Genomic DNA, 20,098 nt, shown 5'->3' with positions numbered 1-20,098 from the left:
CTCTCCTGTCCTCCGTAGGTAACATCAGGAACACAGAGAAGCTGACCTCTGACCTCTCCTGTCCTCTGTAGGTAACATCAGAAACACAGAGAAGCTGACCTCTGACCTCTCCTGTCCTCCGTAGGTAACATCAGAAACACAGAGAAGCTGACCTCTGACCTCTCCTGTCCTCCGTAGGTAACATCAGAAACACAGAGAAGCTGACCTCTGACCTCTCCTGTCCTCCGTAGGTAACATCAGGAACACAGAGAAGCTGACCTCTGCCCTCTCCTGTCCTCCGTAGGTAACATCAGGAACACAGAGAAGCTGACCTCTGACCTCTCCTGTCCTCCGTAGGTAACATCAGGAACACAGAGAAGCTGACCTCTGACCTCTCCTGTCCTCCGTAGGTAACATCAGAAACACAGAGAAGCTGACCTCTGACCTCTCCTGTCCTCCGTAGGTAACATCAGGAACACAGAGAAGCTGACCTCTGACCTCTCCTGTCCTCCGTAGGTAACATCAGGAACACAGAGAAGCTGACCTCTGATCTCTCCTGTCCTCCGTAGGTAACATCAGGAACACAGAGAAGCTGACCTCTGACCTCTCCTGTCCTCTGTAGGTAACATCAGGAACACAGAGAAGCTGACCTCTGACCTCTCCTGTCCTCCGTAGGTAACATCAGGAACACAGAGAAGCTGACCTCTGACCTCTCCTGTCCTCCGTAGGTAACATCAGGAACACAGAGAAGCTGACCTCTGACCTCTCCTGTCCTCCGTAGGTAACATCAGGAACACAGAGAAGCTGACCTCTGATCTCTCCTGTCCTCCGTAGGTAACATCAGGAACACAGAGAAGCTGACCTCTGACCTCTCCTGTCCTCCGTAGGTAACATCAGGAACACAGAGAAGCTGAGCTTTGATAAGCAGCAACAGTATGAGGTCCTGGTCACAGCCTTCGACTGCGGACAGAAGAGATCCACAGAGAGCGTGGTGGTACACATCTACGTTAAACCTGTCTGCAAACCTGGCTGGCAAGGTGATTAGTACTAGAAGGCCTGAACCGTGGGGGGTGTACATAAGGGTCTGTCTCTGTGTCTTTCTGTGTCTCGCTGAATGCCTTTGATTCAGTTTGCATCTCTTAAAACCTGTCAGCGATCAGTATCACTGTTTTTTGAAGTATATTCCTGTGGGTGTGCATGTGTATCTCTCTCTCTCTCTCTCTCTCTCTCTCTCTCTCTCTCTCTCTCTCTCTCTCTCTCTCTCTCTCTCTCTCTCTCTCTCTCTCTCTCTCTCTCTGTCTCTCTCTCTGTCTCTGTCGCTCTCTCACTCCCTTGGGAAAGGACTGTCAAATAGCTGCTGTAATCAACACAGCTGACACAGCTCTTAACACCTCCTCAGGAATATCACAAGACAGGCTACAGAAATACAACAAGTGTTCACAGCGTTCATTGGGACTCACAAGTATAAACAGGAATTCCATCTTCTAAGAACTTACAGAAATGGACACTCAGACACTCAGACACACACACACAAAAACACACACACACACACACACACACACACACACACACACACACACACACACACACACACACACACACACACACACACACACACACACACACACACACACACACACACACACACACACACACACACACACACACACACACACACACACACACACAGAGAGAGAGAGCACACAAAGAGAGAGCACACAGAGCACAGAGGGGAGGCCAGGGCTCATGTTGTGCAGGGTGACATTAGCCGCTCTCCCATGGTTCACAGCTAATCCTCTCTTTGAAAACAGTTTTACACTTTGTATTTCGCAAATTAGGATTTTAGACGTTTCATTCTAGGAAGAAGAGAGGACACATCTCTGTGAGAGGACACTTATCCCTCTAGGCAGTGTCGAGAGGGTGCTGGTGGTGGTAGTGGCAAGTGGGGGGAACATTTCATGGTCAGAGATTGAAGGACATGTCATACCGCTTTTCCACAGAGGGTTTGAACTGTTTCCAAGGTAGAACGCTCTGTGACAGCCAAAGAACCCTAATGGAACCATTTTTTCTCAGAGTGTACTACAACAACCATGTATATTGCTGCAGTCACCTTGTCAATCTATAAGGATTATACTGGCACTGCCAGCCTAAAGCACAATCTGAACTTCTAACTTTTTAAACATCCCCTCCACTTTTTCTCTCCTGCTCGTTCTTGCTGTCCTGGTAGATCTCTCGGTGTTGAAGTAGCTGGGCAAACACACACACACACAAACACACACAAACACACACACACACACATACATCTCCCTCTCCAGACAACCACGTTTGTTTTCTATTGCTGTTTTCACTTCTCTCCTTGTTCCTCTCTCCATCCCTCCACCCCCCACCTCTCTCCTTCTCTAGTCAGTCACAGAAACAGTAAGGCTTAATATGGCTCCTTAATGCCTAGTTATCATCCAGAAATAGACAATGTGACCCTGCATGCGTGTGTGTACGTCTGTATTTGTGTGTGAGAGAGAAGAGAACTTCCTGTGCAGGTATCTGTGTGAGATACAGTACAAGCTCATTTTTGCTGTGTGTGCTCACATCTGAACGTTCACATCCTTACCATGCCTCTCTCTCTCTGTCTGTCTGTCTGTCTGTCTGTCTGTCTGTCTGTCTGTCTGTCTGTCTGTCTGTCTGTCCCCATAATTACACATGTCCTAGTCCCTGTACACCACTGATATATGTCCCAGACACCACAAGCACCACTGACAGATGTCCCAGACACCACAGGCACCACTGACAGATGTACCAGACACCACAGGCACCACTGACAGATGTCCCAGACACCACAGGCACCACTGACAGATGTCCCAGACACCACAGGCACCACTGACAGATGTACCAGACTCCACAGGCACCACTGACAGATGTACCAGACACCACAGGCACCACTGACAGATGTACCAGACACCACATATTGGAGACACACACCAAAACACATCTTCATATTCAGTCATAACCCTTGGTTTATTCCCATCCTTTGTTTTAGTGGGTGTTTGTTCTAAGCTTTCTGCATGCTTCCCCATTAGCCTTGCTGTATAAAACTGGGATTAAGTTCTGATTCTGCCCTCTTCACCCCAGAATTAAACCAGACCCTACGGATGCTACATAATAATTCAAGGCGAAGGGTGTTCATATTTGTTCCCCCTCTGCAAAGCTATGAAATAATTATGAGGATGTATTCAACAATGATAATAACATGGAAGGGAAAATTAGAACATTTGTGTCGGTTGATTGCTGTTCACTGTAGGAATTGAAATGTTTGCTTTGGGTGTATTTCAGTGTAACTTTTGACTGTCAGTAACTGGGTGGAACATAATGTAGAAATCTAAGTTAAGTCTAGACCAAGCATCTTAGCTCAGAAGGAAGTCTGAGAAGCATTTTCTCTTCCTGAGAATGGGAGCACTATTGACTGGCAAGTTTCAGAAACCTCTTAGAGCCAATCAGATTGGGTGGCTTGCCTTGGGCACTGGTCCTGAGGATAATTAATGAAAGAAGGGAAGAAGCGAAGAAGGGAGGGAAAAAATAAATGACTTGGCACTTCCTCTTCTTATTATCCTGTCCTCCTCTATCCTTCCTCTCTTCTGACACTGTAGTGTGAAGTGTCTGGCTTGTCCTCGCTCTCTTTCGCTCTCTTTTTCTTTCTCCCGTTCTCTTTCTCGGTCTCCCCCTCTCTCTCACACTCTCCCTCTCTTTCTCTGTCTCCCCTCTCTCTCTCAATCTCTCTCTCTTTCTCTGTCTCCCTTCTCTCTCTCAATCTCTCTCTCTCAGGGCTTTAAAATAGCAAAAACAATAAAAAATGACCCCAGCCATTATCACCATGTCTGCTGTAGGTTCATTCACTTCAGTCCATTTACAAACACCTAGCCTATTAGCTACAAAATTGTAACGTTATACCCCTGAAAGGGTGGAAATATGAAAAATGGTTCAAAATGACACGTAGCATCAGAAACTAACGTAAACATACAACATTTTTAGAACTATATTGTTTCCATTTTGATGTATTTTAATGTCGTCCTACAGGGAGAATAGGCCATGTGATGTTCATATTGAAACATACAGTGGATGTATTTTAATGTCGTCCTACAGGGAGAATAGGCCATGTGATGTTCATATTGAAACATACAGTGGATGTATTTTAATGTCGTCCTACAGGGAGAATAGGCCATGTGATGTTCATATTGAAACATACAGTGGATGTATTTTAATGTCGTCCTACAGGAAGAATAGGCCATGTGATGTTCATATTGAAACATACAGTGGATGTATTTTAATGTCGTCCTACAGGAAGAATAGGCCATGTGATGTTCATATTGAAACATACAGTGGATGTATTTTAATGTCGTCCTACAGGAAGAATAAGCCATGTGATGTTCATATTGAAACATACAGTGGATGTATTTTAATGTCGTCCTACAGGGAGAATAGGCCATGTGATGTTCATATTGAAACATACAGTGGATGTATTTTAATGTCGTCCTACAGGGAGAATAGGCCATGTGATGTTCATATTGAAACATACAGTGGATGTATTTTAATGTCGTCCTACAGGAAGAATAAGCCATGTGATGTTCATATTGAAACATACAGTGGATGTATTTTAATGTCGTCCTACAGGGAGAATAGGCCATGTGATGTTCATATTGAAACATACAGTGGATGTATTTTAATGTCGTCCTACAGGGAGAATAGGCCATGTGATGTTCATATTGAAACATACAGTGGATGTATTTTAATGTCGTCCTACAGGGAGAATAGGCCATGTGATGTTCATATTGAAACATACAGTGGATGTATTTTAATGTCGTCCAACAGGGAGAATAGGCCATGTGATGTTCATATTGAAACATACAGTGGATGTATTTTAATGTCGTCCTACAGGGAGAATAGGCCATGAGATGTTCATATTGAAACATACAGTGGATGTATTTTAATGTCGTCCTACAGGGAGAATAGGCCATGTGATGTTCATATTGAAACATACAGTGGATGTATTTTAATGTCGTCCTACAGGGAGAATAGGCCATGTGATGTTCATATTGAAACATACAGTGGATGTATTTTAATGTCGTCCTACAGGGAGAATAAGCCATGTGATGTTCATATTGAAACGTACAGTGGATGTATTTTAATGTCGTCCTACAGGGAGAATAGGCCATGTGATGTTCATATTGAAACGTACAGTGGATGTATTTTAATGTCGTCCTACAGGGAGAATAGGCCATGTGATGTTCATATTGAAACATACAGTGGATGTATTTTAATGTCGTCCTACAGGGAGAATAAGCCATGTGATGTTCATATTGAAACATACAGTGGATGTATTTTAATGTCGTCCTACAGGGAGAATAGGCCATGTGATGTTCATATTGAAACATACAGTGGATGTATTTTAATGTCGTCCTACAGGGAGAATAGGCCATGAGATGTTCATATTGAAACATACAGTGGATGTATTTTAATGTCGTCCTACAGGGAGAATAGGCCATGTGATGTTCATATTGAAATATACAGTGGATGTATTTTAATGTCGTCCTACAGGGAGAATAGGCCATGTGATGTTCATATTGAAACGTACAGTGGATGTATTTTAATGTCGTCCTACAGGGAGAATAGGCCATGTGATGTTCATATTGAAATATACAGTGGATGTATTTTAATGTCGTCCTACAGGGAGAATAGGCCATGTGATGTTCATATTGAAACATACAGTGGATGTATTTTAATGTCGTCCTACAGGGAGAATAGGCCATGTGATGTTCATATTGAAACATACAGTGGATGTATTTTAATGTCGTCCTACAGGAAGAATAAGCCATGTGATGTTCATATTGAAACATACAGTGGATGTATTTTAATGTCGTCCAACAGGGAGAATAGGCCATGTGATGTTCATATTGAAATATACAGTGGATGTATTTTAATGTCGTCCTACAGGGAGAATAGGCCATGTGATGTTCATATTGAAACATACAGTGGATGTATTTTAATGTCGTCCTACAGGGAGAATAGGCCATGTGATGTTCATATTGAAACATACAGTGGATGTATTTTAATGTCGTCCTACAGGGAGAATAAGCCATGAGATGTTCATATTGAAACATACAGTGGATGTATTTTAATGTCGTCCTACAGGAAGAATAAGCCATGTGATGTTCATATTGAAACATACAGTGGATGTATTTTAATGTCGTCCTACAGGGAGAATAGGCCATGTGATGTTCATATTGAAATATACAGTGGATGTATTTTAATATCGTCCTACAGGGAGAATAAGCCATGTGATGTTCATATTGAAACATACAGTGGATGTATTTTAATGTCGTCCTACAGGAAGAATAAGCCATGTGATGTTCATATTGAAACATACAGTGGATGTATTTTAATGTCGTCCTACAGGAAGAATAAGCCATGTGATGTTCATATTGAAACATACAGTGGATGTATTTTAATGTCGTCCTACAGGGAGAATAGGCCATGTGATGTTCATATTGAAACATACAGTGGATGTATTTTAATGTCGTCCTACAGGGAGAATAGGCCATGAGATGTTCATATTGAAACATACAGTGGATGTATTTTAATGTCGTCCTACAGGGAGAATAGGCCATGTGATGTTCATATTGAAACATACAGTGGATGTATTTTAATGTCGTCCTACAGGGAGAATAAGCCATGTGATGTTCATATTGAAACATACAGTGGATGTATTTTAATGTCGTCCTACAGGGAGAATAAGCCATGTGATGTTCATATTGAAACATACAGTGGATGTATTTTAATGTCGTCCTACAGGGAGAATAGGCCATGTGATGTTCATATTGAAACATACAGTGGATGTATTTTAATGTCGTCCTACAGGGAGAATAGGCCATGTGATGTTCATATTGAAACATACAGTGGATGTATTTTAATGTCGTCCTACAGGAAGAATAAGCCATGTGATGTTCATATTGAAACATACAGTGGATGTATTTTAATGTCGTCCTACAGGGAGAATAGGCCATGTGATGTTCATATTGAAACATACAGTGGATGTATTTTAATGTCGTCCTACAGGGAGAATAGGCCATGTGATGTTCATATTGAAACATACAGTGGATGTATTTTAATGTCGTCCAACAGGGAGAATAGGCCATGTGATGTTCATATTGAAACATACAGTGGATGTATTTTAATGTCGTCCTACAGGAAGAATAAGCCATGTGATGTTCATATTGAAACATACAGTGGATGTATTTTAATGTCGTCCTACAGGAAGAATAAGCCATGTGATGTTCATATTGAAACATACAGTGGATGTATTTTAATGTCGTCCTACAGGGAGAATAGGCCATGTGATGTTCATATTGAAACATACAGTGGATGTATTTTAATGTCGTCCAACAGGGAGAATAGGCCATGTGATGTTCATATTGAAACATACAGTGGATGTATTTTAATGTCGTCCAACAGGGAGAAAGGCCACGTGGAGATGTTCATATTGAAACATGTCTTTTTTTTTGTAAATTCCTAACTTGCTTGATAAGATTAGTAAATATGTTCTCACTATACACTACCGTTCAAAAGTTTGGGGTCACTTAGAAATGTCCTTGTTTTTGAAAGAAAAGTACATTTATGTCCATTAAAATAACACCAAATTGATCAGAAATATAGTGTAGACATTGTTAATGTTGTAAATGACTATTGTAGCTGGAAACGGCTGATTTTTAATGGAATATCTACATAGGCGCACCGAGGCCCATTATCAGCAACCATCATTCCTGTGTTCCAATGGCACATTGTGTTAGCTAATCCTAGTTTAACATTTAAAATTATTATATTAGCACAACTGAAAACTGTTGTTCTGATTAAAAAATCTATAAAACTGACCTTCTTTAGACTAGTTGAGTATCTGGAGCATCAGCATTTGTGGGCTCGATTACAGGCTCAAAATGGCCAGAAACAAAGACCTTTCTTCTGAAATTCATCATTCTATTCTTGTTCTGAGAAATGAAGGCTATTCCAAGCGAGAAATTTCCAAGAAACTGAAGATCTCGTACAACGCTGTGTACTACTTCCTTCACAGAATAGAGCATACTAGCTCTAACCAGAATAGAAAGAGGAGTGGGAGGCCCCGGTGCACAACTGAGCAAGAGGACAAGTACATTAGAATGACAAGTTTGAGAAAAAGACGCCTCACAAGTCCTCAACTGGCAGCTTCATTAAATAGTACCCGCAAAACACCAGTCTCAACGTCAAAATTGAAGAGGCGACTCAGGGATGTGGCCTTCTAGGTAGAGTTGCAAAAAAAAGCCATATTCCAGACTGGCCAACAAAAATGAAAGATTAAGATGGGCAGAAGAACACAGACACTGGACAGAGGAACTCTGCCTAGAAGGCCAGCATCCCGGAGTCGCCTCTTCACTGTTGACATTGAGACTGGTGTTTTGCGGGTACTATTTAATGAAGCTGCCACATACTGTCACGTATACTCCCTCTCCGTCCTCTAGGTCACCAGGCTGCTGATTATTATGCACACCTGTCACCATCGTCACGCGCACCAGCGCCTCATAACACTCACCTGGACTCCATCACCTCATTGATTATCTTCCCTATATCTGTCACTCCCCTTTGGTTCTTTCCTCAGGTGTTATTGACTCTGTTCCATGCCAGTGTGTTGTTCGTGTTCCTTGTTTTCTTTTCCGTTGATTTATTAAACGTTTTCACTCCCTGTACTTGCTTCCCGACTCTCAGCGCATTCGTTACACTTTTGTTCATTTACAGATAGCCAGGGGCATGCTCCAACACCCAGAAATAAGTTCAAAATGAAGCATGTGTTTAGTGAGTCCTCCAGATCAGAGGCTCAATTTTCCTGTCCCTGCTAAGCATTAAAATGTAACGTGTACTTTTGGGTGTCAGGGAAAATGTATGGAGTAAAAAGCTCATCATTTTCTTTTGGAATGTAGTAAAGTAAAAGTTGTCAAAAATGTAAATAGTAGTCAAGTACAGATACTCCAAAAAACGACTTAAGTAGTACTTTAAAGTATTTTTACTTAAGTACTTTACACCACTGCACACACACACACAAACACCAGCAATCACATGCACACACTCACACACCTCTAAGAGTGATTACATTCCCAGAATTCTATCCCCAGTGGAAGATTTGAGTTTGTTCCATGTTGAGATTGGAGTTTCCGGGGAAGTGGTGAAGAGACTGATAGAGGATAATTACCAGTGTTGGGGAGTAGTAAACTACATGTAGTTCAACTAGTAATTGAGTTACATTTTGCTGTAGCTTGGTGGTAGAACTAAAATCAAATCTAGATAGTGTTTTTAGTAGTTCATTACTTTTTGTTGACATGTAGCGATGTAGCGAACTATTGGAACTACAGAAAATATACTTAACAGAAATAAAAATGGTTGAAGTAAGAAATACTTTTCTTTCTTTTTCGGCATCAGACCTGCCAAATTCACACTTGAAACATCGTTTTTAGTGTTTAAGCTCTTATGACTCGAGTGGTATCAACAAAGAAGGCACAGGATGTAAAGGATTTAATCTGTGAATCAGGTCTTCAAGCTTTACTGAAGAGCAGCTTATTATCTAAAGATTTTACTGTTTTGAGGGCTAAAACATTGTCTCGTTTTACTTGTGTCTTCAACTTTGAGTTGGTTTCTAGGGCCCAACTCCCCTGTAGCACCACGTTTCCCATTGATAGCTTTTTGGCACGCAACCAATTCTAAGAGCAATTCCTCCACTCAAGAACAAAAAGAGGACAGTTTTTAACACGAAAGCTTCAACATAAAGGCTTGAAAGTGGAGAGAGAGCGATGGAGGCAGAGGTATAAAGGAGGAGATGAGAGAGAGAGTGCTCTTTAAAATATAATGATGGATGGTGACTGAGTGGATGGATGTAGAGAGGTAAAAAGGAGAGGAGAAGAGAGGAGAGAAAAATAACTAGAGAGGACAGAACAAAAAGCAAGAGAGGACAGGATAATGAGCTAGAGAGGACAGGATAAAGAGGGAGATAAGACAGGATAGAGAGCAAGAGAGGACAGTATAATGAGCTAGAGAGGACAGGATAAAGAGGGAGATAAGACAGGATAAAGAGCAAGAGAGGACAGTATAATGAGCTAGAGAGTACAGGATAAATAGGGAGAGAGGACAGGATAAAGAGCTAGAGAGGACAGGTTAAGAGCTAGAGAGGACAGGATAAAAAAGCAGAGAGTACAGGATAAAGAGAGAGAGAGGACAGGATAAAGAGCAGAGATGACAGGATACGGAGGGGGAGAGGACAGGATAAAAAGGGAGAGAGGACAGGATAAAGAGGGAGAGAGGACAGGATAAAGAGGGAGAGAGGACGTGATAAGCAGGTAAAGAGGACAGGATAAAGAGGGAGAGAGGACAGGATAAAGAGCTAGAGAGGACATGATAAAAGGGAGAGAGGACAGGGTAAAGAGGGCGAGAGGACAGGATAAAGAGGGAGAGAGGACGTGATAAGCAGGTAAAGAGGACAGGATAAAGAGGGAGAGAGGACAGGTTAAGAGCTAGAGAGGACATGATATAGAGCTAGAGAGGACAGGATAAAGAGGGAGAGAGGACAAGATAAAGAGGGAGAGAGGACAGGATAAAGAGGGAGAGAGGACAGGATAAAGAGGGAGAGAGGACAGGATAAAGAGGGAGAGAGGACATGATATAGAGCTAGAGAGGACAGGATAAAGAGGGAGAGAGGACAAGATAAAGAGGGAGAGAGGACAGGATAAAGAGGGAGAGAGGACAGGATAAAGAGGGAGAGAGGGCAAGATAAAGAGGGAGAGAGGACAAGATAAAGAGGGAGAGAGTGCTCTTTAAAGTGGAAATTCTCTTGGGCCGATGGAAGGAATAGGTTGAGGAGACTTATAAATAGGATGGACCCTGACACACTGAAGCACATTGTCAACATTCCTACAACGTTCCCACACACACACACACACACTGACCCACACACTGACAAACACAGTCACTCTGACATTACTGGCAACACTGACTCAGACACATAAACACACACACACACCTCTCAGTCTCAACTCTCAGTAACAAAATTGTGTGAAAGTGAATGTGCACGTTTCCATCCACAGTTCTTATGCTAGTAAAGCACGGAAGCTGTGATGGAAACAGGAAGTTTCGGTAAATTTTATAAATGCCAACAGATGGTAGATTCGTTTGACGTGGGGGGATCTTCTTGTGTCTGTAAAATAAATTATGCAAGAAATGGTGGTGGAAACGCCTTTATGCGCAAAAAATGACAGTATATAATAACCAATATATCAAAGTAAACTGATATAGTGTGTGGTCATCCCACTACGATTTGGGAAACCATGCAGTTTTTTAGGCTACAAATTAAATAAATGATGATGAACTTCACAGGGTGGTGAAAGTGCACGGTGATGAACTTCACAGGGTGGTGAATGTGCACGGTGATGAACTTCACAGGGAGGTGAATGTGCACGGTGATGAACTTCACAGGGAGGTGAAAGTGCACTTTGATGAACTTCACAGGGTGGTGAAAGTGCACGGTGATGAACTTCACAGGGAGGTGAATGTGCACGGTGATGAACTTCACAGGGTGGTGAAAGTGCACGGTGATGAACTTCACAGGGTGGTGAATGTGCACGGTGATGAACTTCACAGGGTGGTGAAAGTGCACGGTGATGAACTTTACAGGGAGGTGAATGTGCACGGCGATGAACTTCACAGGGTGGTGAATGTGCACGGTGATGAACTTCACAGGGTGGTGAATGTGCACGGTGATGAACTTCACAGGGTGGTGAATGTGCACGGCGATGAACTTGATGCTCCTTTACATTAAATATCCAGAGGCTTATTCTGGTGACATGCTGATCCATGATAATCTCATCATGTAGACTAGTCTAACTTTACAGCCTAGTCACACTGTATCTGCCAGCTATTTGCCAGAGAGCACGTGTCACGACCAGAGTAGCACATCTGCTATTTAAAGCATCAGTTTCTGTAACAAAACTATCGGCAGAGTTGAAAATGCCATGGAAACACACAGAATTTTTGATTTTTATCCGATACATGAAACCATATGTGAAAAAGTCATTTTTTGTGGACTATGTCATCACACACTTATTTTTGTCCACAACAAGTCAGTTTGGTGGAGATGCATATATTTTCTTTACGTGGATTTTAGAATATTTGCATGAAATTCTGTCGCCAATTGGATGGAAACCTAGCAACAGTAACACATAATCTACCTCACATATTTATAATCCTTCTACTACCGCTCCTCTCTCCCTCCTCTCTACAGTATCTCACTCTCCCTCCTCTCTACAGTACCTCTCTCTCCCTCCTCTCTACAGTATCTCACTCTCCCTCCTCTCTACAGTATCTCACTCTCCCTCCTCTCTCTACAGTACCTCACTCTCCCTCCTCTCTCTACAGTATCTCACTCTCCCTCCTCTCTACAGTACCTCTCTCTCCCTCCTCTCTACAGTATCTCACTCTCACTCCTCTCTACAGTATCTCACTCTCCCTCCTCTCTCTACAGTACCTCTCTCTCCCTCCTCTCTATAGTATCTCACTCTCCCTCCTCTCTACAGTATCTCACTCTCCCTCCTCTCTACAGTATCTCACTCTCCCTCCTCTCTCTACAGTATCTCACTCTCCCTCCTCTCTACAGTATCTCACTCTCCCTCCTCTCTCTACAGTATCTCACTCTCCCTCCTCTCTCTACAGTACCTCTCTCTCCCTCCTCTCTACAGTATCTCACTCTCCCTCCTCTCTACAGTATCTCACTCTCCCTCCTCTCTACAGTATCTCACTCACCCTCCTTCTCTGTACAGAATCTCACTCTCCCTCCTTCTCTTTACAGAATCTCACTGTCCCTCATTGTCTCTCTACAGAATATCACTCTACCTCGTCCTCTCTGCAGTATCTCACTCTCCCTCATTTTCTCTCTACAGTATCTCACTCTCCCTCCTTCTCGCTCTACAGTGTCTCCCTCTCCCTCCTCCTCTACAGTTTCTCACTCTCCCTCCTCTCTCTACAGTATCTCACTCTCCCTCCTTTTCTCTACAGTATCTCCCTCTCCCTCCTTCTCTCTACAGTATCTCACTCTCCCTCCTTCTCTCTCTACAGTATCTCCCTCCTCCTCTCTACAGTATATCCCTCTCCCCCCTCCTCTCTACAGTTTCTCATTCTCCCTCCTCTCTACAGTATCTCCCTCCCCCTCCTCTCTACAGTATCTCCCTCTCCCTTCTCTCTATAGCATCTCACTCTCCCTCCTCTCTCCACATTATCTCACTCTCCCTCCTTCTCTCTCTACAGTATCTCACTCTCCCTCTCCCTTCTCTCTACAGTATCTCACTCTCCCTCCTCTCTCCACAGTATCTCACTCTCCCTCCTTCTCTCTCTACAGTATCTCACTCTCCCTCCTTCTTTCTAAAGTATCTCACTCTCCCTCCTTCTCTCTAAAGTATCTCACTCTCCCTCCTTCTCTCAACAGTATCTCAATGTCCCTCCTTCTCTCTACAGTATCTCCCTCTCCCTCCTTCTCTCTCTATAGTATCTCACTCACCCTCATTCTCTCTCTACAGTATCTCACTCTCCCTCCTCTCTGCAGTATCTCCCTCTCCCTCCTCTCTACAGTATCTCACTCTCACTCGTTCTCTCTGCAGTATCTCACTCTCCCTCCTTCTCTCTACAGTATCTCCCTCTCCCTCCTTCTCTCTCTATAGTATCTCACTCACCCTCATTCTCTCTCTACAGTATCTCACTCGCCTTCCTCTGTACAGAATCTCACTCTCCCTCCTTCTCTGTACAAAATCTCACTCTCCCTCATTCTCTCTACAGTATCTCACTCTCCCTCCTTCTTTCTACAGTATCTCACTCTCCCTCCTTCTCTCTCTTTTTTTTCTACAATCCCTAGCAGTGGAAAACAGAGGTGCTGTAGGAAACAGAGGTGTGGTGCTGGTGGATAAGAATGTAGAAGGAATGCTATTGTGAATGCAGTGAAAGCACACTGAGTGTCTAACATCTTTAAGGTAGTGTATTACAGTGTAACATCTATGAGTCAGTGTATTACAGTGTAACATCTATGAGTCAGTGTATTACAGTGTAACATCTATGAGGCAGTGTATTACAGTGTAACATCTATGAGTCAGTGTATTACAGTGTAACATCTATGAGTCAGTGTATTACAGTGTAACATATATGAGGCAGTGTATTACAGTGTAACATCTATGAGTCAGTGTATTACAGTGTAACATCTATGAGTCAGTGTATTACAGTGTAACATATGTGAGTCAGTGTATTACAGTGTAACATATATGAGTCAGTGTATTACAGTGTAACATCTATGAGTCAGTGTATTACAGTGTAACATCTGAGTCAGTGTATTACAATGTAACATCTATGAGTCGGTGTATTGCAGTGTAACATCTGTGAGTCAGTGTATTACAGTGTAACATCTATGAGTCAGTGTATTACAATGTAACATCTATGAGTCAGTGTATTACAGTGTAACATCTATGAGGCAGTGTATTACAGTGTAACATCTATAAGGCAGTGTATTACAGTGTAACATCTATAAGGCAGTGTATTACAATGTAACATCTATGAGTCAGTGTATTACAGTGTAACATCTATGAGTCAGTGTATTACAATGTAACATCTATGAGTCAGTGTATTACAATGTAACATCTATGAGTCAGTGTATTACAATGTAACATCTATGAGTCAGTGTATTACAGTGTAACATCTGTGAGTCAGTGTATTACAGTGTAACATCTATGAGTCAGTGTATTACAGTGTAACATCTATGAGTCAGTGTATTACAATGTAACATATATGAGTCAGTGTATTACAGTGTAACATCTATGAGTCAGTGTATTACAGTGTAACATCTATGAGTCAGTGTATTACAGTGTAACATCTATGAGTCAGTGTATTACAGTGTAACATCTATGAGGCAGTGTATTACAGTGTAACATCTATGAGGCAGTGTATTACAGTGTAACATCTATGAGTCAGTGTATTACAGTGTAACATATGTGAGTCAGTGTATTACAGTGTAACATCTATGAGTCAGTGTATTACAATGTAACATCTATGAGTCAGTGTATTACAGTGTAACATCTATGAGGCAGTGTATTACAGTGTAACATCTATGAGGCAGTGTATTACAGTGTAACATCTATAAGGCAGTGTATTACAGTGTAACATCTATAAGGCAGTGTATTACAGTGTAACATCTATAAGGCAGTGTATTACAATGTAACATCTATGAGTCAGTGTATTACAGTGTAACATCTATGAGTCAGTGTATTACAATGTAACATCTATGAGTCAGTGTATTACAATGTAACATCTATGAGTCAGTGTATTACAATGTAACATCTATGAGTCAGTGTATTACAGTGTAACATCTGTGAGTCAGTGTATTACAGTGTAACATCTATGAGTCAGTGTATTACAGTGTAACATCTATGAGTCAGTGTATTACAATGTAACATATATGAGTCAGTGTATTACAGTGTAACATCTATGAGTCAGTGTATTACAGTGTAACATCTATGAGTCAGTGTATTACAGTGTAACATCTATGAGTCAGTGTATTACAGTGTAACATCTATGAGGCAGTGTATTACAGTGTAACATCTATGAGGCAGTGTATTACAGTGTAACATCTATGAGTCAGTGTATTACAGTGTAACATATGTGAGTCAGTGTATTACAGTGTAACATCTATGAGTCAGTGTATTACAATGTAACATCTATGAGTCAGTGTATTACAGTGTAACATCTATGAGGCAGTGTATTACAGTGTAACATCTATGAGGCAGTGTATTACAGTGTAACATCTATAAGGCAGTGTATTACAATGTAACATCTATGAGTCAGTGTATTACAGTGTAACATCTATGAGTCAGTGTATTACAATGTAACATCTATGAGTCAGTGTATTACAATGTAACATCTATGAGTCAGTGTATTACAGTGTAACATCTGTGAGTCAGTGTATTACAGTGTAACATCTATGAGTCAGTGTATTACAATGTAACATATATGAGTCAGTGTATTACAGTGTAACATCTATGAGTCAGTGTATTACAGTGTAACATCTATGAGTCAGTGTATTACAGTGTAACATCTATGAGTCAGTGTATTACAGTGTAGCATCTATGAGTCAGTGTATTACAATGTAACATCTATGATTCAGTGTATTACAATGTAACATCTATGAGTCAGTGTATTACAGTGTAACATCTATGAGGCAGTGTATTACAGTGTAACATCTATGAGGCAGTGTATTACAGTGTAACATCTATAAGGCAGTGTATTACAATGTAACATCTATGAGTCAGTGTATTACAGTGTAACATCTATGAGTCAGTGTATTACAATGTAACATCTATGAGTCAGTGTATTACAATGTAACATCTATGAGTCAGTGTATTACAGTGTAACATCTGTGAGTCAGTGTATTACAGTGTAACATCTATGAGTCAGTGTATTACAATGTAACATATATGAGTCAGTGTATTACAGTGTAACATCTATGAGTCAGTGTATTACAGTGTAACATCTATGAGTCAGTGTATTACAGTGTAACATCTATGAGTCAGTGTATTACAGTGTAGCATCTATGAGTCAGTGTATTACAATGTAACATCTATGAGTCAGTGTATTACAATGTAACATCTATGAGTCAGTGTATTACAGTGTAACATCTATGAGTCAGTGTATTACAGTGTAGCATCTATGAGTCAGTGTATTACAATGTAACATATATGAGTCAGTGTATTACAGTGTAACATCTATGAGTCAGTGTATTACAGTGTAACATCTATGAGTCAGTGTATTACAATGTAACATATATGTGTCAGTGTATTACAGTGTAACATCTATGAGTCAGTGTATTACAGTGTAACATCTATGAGTCAGTGTATTACAGTGTAACATATATGAGTCAGTGTATTACAGTGTAACATCTATGAGTCAGTGTATTACAGTGTAACATCTATGAGTCAGTGTATTACAATGTAACATATATGAGTCAGTGTATTACAATGTAACATATATGAGTCAGTGTATTACAGTGTAACATCTATGAGTCAGTGTATTACAGTGTAACATCTATGAGTCAGTGTATTACAGTGTAACATCTGTGAGACAGTGTATTACATTGTGACATCTATGAGTCAGTGTATTACAATGTAACATCTATGAGTCAGTGTATTACAGTGTAACATCTGTGAGGCCGTGTATTACAGTGTAACATCTATGATTCAGTGTATTACAGTGTAACATATGAGAGGTAGTGTATTACAGTGTAACATCTATGAGTCAGTGTATTACAGTGTAACATCTATGAGTCAGTGTATTACATTGTAACATCTATGAGTCAGTGTATTACAGTGTAACATCTATGAGTCAGTGTATTACAGTGAAACATCTATGAGTCAGTGTATTACAGTGTAACATCTATGAGTCAGTGTATTACAATGTAACATATATGAGTCAGTGTATTACAATGTAACATATATGAGTCAGTGTATTACAGTGTAACATCTGTGAGGCAGTGTACTACAGTTTAACATCTATGAGTCAGTGTATTACATTGTGACATCTATGAGTCAGTGTATTACAGTGTAACATCTATGAGTCAGTATATTACAGTGTAAAATCTATCAGTCAGTGTATTACAGTGTAACATCTGTGAGTCAGTGTATTACAGTTTAACATCTATGAGTCAGTGTATTACAGTGTAACATATGTGAGTCAGTGTATTACAGTGTAACATATGTGAGGCAGTGTATTACAGTGTAACATCTTTGAGTCATTGTATTACATTTTGACATCTATGAGTCAGTGTATTACAGTGTAACATCTATGAGTCAGTGTATTACAGTGTAACATCTATGAGTCAGTGTATTACAGTGTAACATCTATGAGGCAGTGTATTACAGTGTAACATCTATGAGTCAGTGTATTACAGTGTAACATCTATGAGTCAGTGTATTACAGTGTAACATATATGAGGCAGTGTATTACAGTGTAACATCTATGAGTCAGTGTATTACAGTGTAACATCTATGAGTCAGTGTATTACAGTGTAACATATGTGAGTCAGTGTATTACAGTGTAACATATATGAGTCAGTGTATTACAGTGTAACATCTATGAGTCAGTGTATTACAGTGTAACATCTGAGTCAGTGTATTACAATGTAACATCTATGAGTCGGTGTATTGCAGTGTAACATCTGTGAGTCAGTGTATTACAGTGTAACATCTATGAGTCAGTGTATTACAATGTAACATCTATGAGTCAGTGTATTACAGTGTAACATCTATGAGGCAGTGTATTACAGTGTAACATCTATAAGGCAGTGTATTACAGTGTAACATCTATAAGGCAGTGTATTACAATGTAACATCTATGAGTCAGTGTATTACAGTGTAACATCTATGAGTCAGTGTATTACAATGTAACATCTATGAGTCAGTGTATTACAATGTAACATCTATGAGTCAGTGTATTACAATGTAACATCTATGAGTCAGTGTATTACAGTGTAACATATGTGAGTCAGTGTATTACAGTGTAACATATATGAGTCAGTGTATTACAGTGTAACATCTATGAGTCAGTGTATTACAGTGTAACATCTGAGTCAGTGTGAGTCAGTGTATTACAGTGTAACATCTATGAGTCAGTGTATTACAATGTAACATCTATGAGTCAGTGTATTACAATGTAACATCTATGAGTCAGTGTATTACAATGTAACATCTATGAGTCAGTGTATTACAGTGTAACATATGTGAGTCAGTGTATTACAGTGTAACATATATGAGTCAGTGTATTACAGTGTAACATCTATGAGTCAGTGTATTACAGTGTAACATCTGAGTCAGTGTATTACAATGTAACATCTATGAGTCGGTGTATTGCAGTGTAACATCTGTGAGTCAGTGTATTACAGTGTAACATCTATGAGTCAGTGTATTACAATGTAACATCTATGAGTCAGTGTATTACAGTGTAACATCTATGAGGCAGTGTATTACAGTGTAACATCTATAAGGCAGTGTATTACAGTGTAACATCTATAAAGCAGTGTATTACAATGTAACATCTATGAGTCAGTGTATTACAGTGTAACATCTATGAGTCAGTGTATTACAATGTAACATCTATGAGTCAGTGTATTACAATGTAACATCTATGAGTCAGTGTATTACAATGTAACATCTATGAGTCAGTGTATTACAGTGTAACATCTGTGAGTCAGTGTATTACAGTGTAACATCTATGAGTCAGTGTATTACAGTGTAACATCTATGAGTCAGTGTATTACAATGTAACATATATGAGTCAGTGTATTACAGTGTAACATCTATGAGTCAGTGTATTACAGTGTAACATCTATGAGTCAGTGTATTACAGTGTAACATCTATGAGTCAGTGTATTACAGTGTAACATCTATGAGGCAGTGTATTACAGTGTAACATCTATGAGGCAGTGTATTACAGTGTAACATCTATGAGTCAGTGTATTACAGTGTAACATATGTGAGTCAGTGTATTACAGTGTAACATATATGAGTCAGTGTATTACAGTGTAACATCTATGAGTCAGTGTATTACAGTGTAACATCTGAGTCAGTGTATTACAATGTAACATCTATGAGTCAGTGTATTGCAGTGTAACATCTGTGAGTCAGTGTATTACAGTGTAACATCTATGAGTCAGTGTATTACAATGTAACATCTATGAGTCAGTGTATTACAGTGTAACATCTATGAGGCAGTGTATTACAGTGTAACATCTATGAGGCAGTGTATTACAGTGTAACATCTATAAGGCAGTGTATTACAATGTAACATCTATGAGTCAGTGTATTACAGTGTAACATCTATGAGTCAGTGTATTACAATGTAACATCTATGAGTCAGTGTATTACAATGTAACATCTATGAGTCAGTGTATTACAGTGTAACATCTGTGAGTCAGTGTATTACAGTGTAACATCTATGAGTCAGTGTATTACAATGTAACATATATGAGTCAGTGTATTACAGT

At 40.2% G+C, this 20,098-nt stretch overlaps 1 protein-coding gene across 1 annotated transcript in view; it reads left to right on the top strand.

Moving 5' to 3' along the window:
• LOC139549429 (calsyntenin-2-like) overlaps positions 1-20,098 on the top strand; it is a 668,250-nt gene that overhangs the window by 413,626 nt on the left and 234,526 nt on the right. Inside the window, exon 5 of the mRNA XM_071359924.1 lies at positions 867-1,016. Coding sequence (XP_071216025.1) covers positions 867-1,016 — 150 coding nt within the window. The remainder of the gene's footprint in view (positions 1-866; positions 1,017-20,098) is intronic.

This window comes from Salvelinus alpinus, chromosome 22 (genome assembly GCF_045679555.1).
Source record: "Salvelinus alpinus chromosome 22, SLU_Salpinus.1, whole genome shotgun sequence".
NCBI lineage: Eukaryota > Metazoa > Chordata > Actinopteri > Salmoniformes > Salmonidae > Salvelinus > Salvelinus alpinus.
The sequence above is the reverse complement of the archived record's forward strand: the minus strand, read 5'-3'. Positions and strand labels throughout refer to the sequence as shown.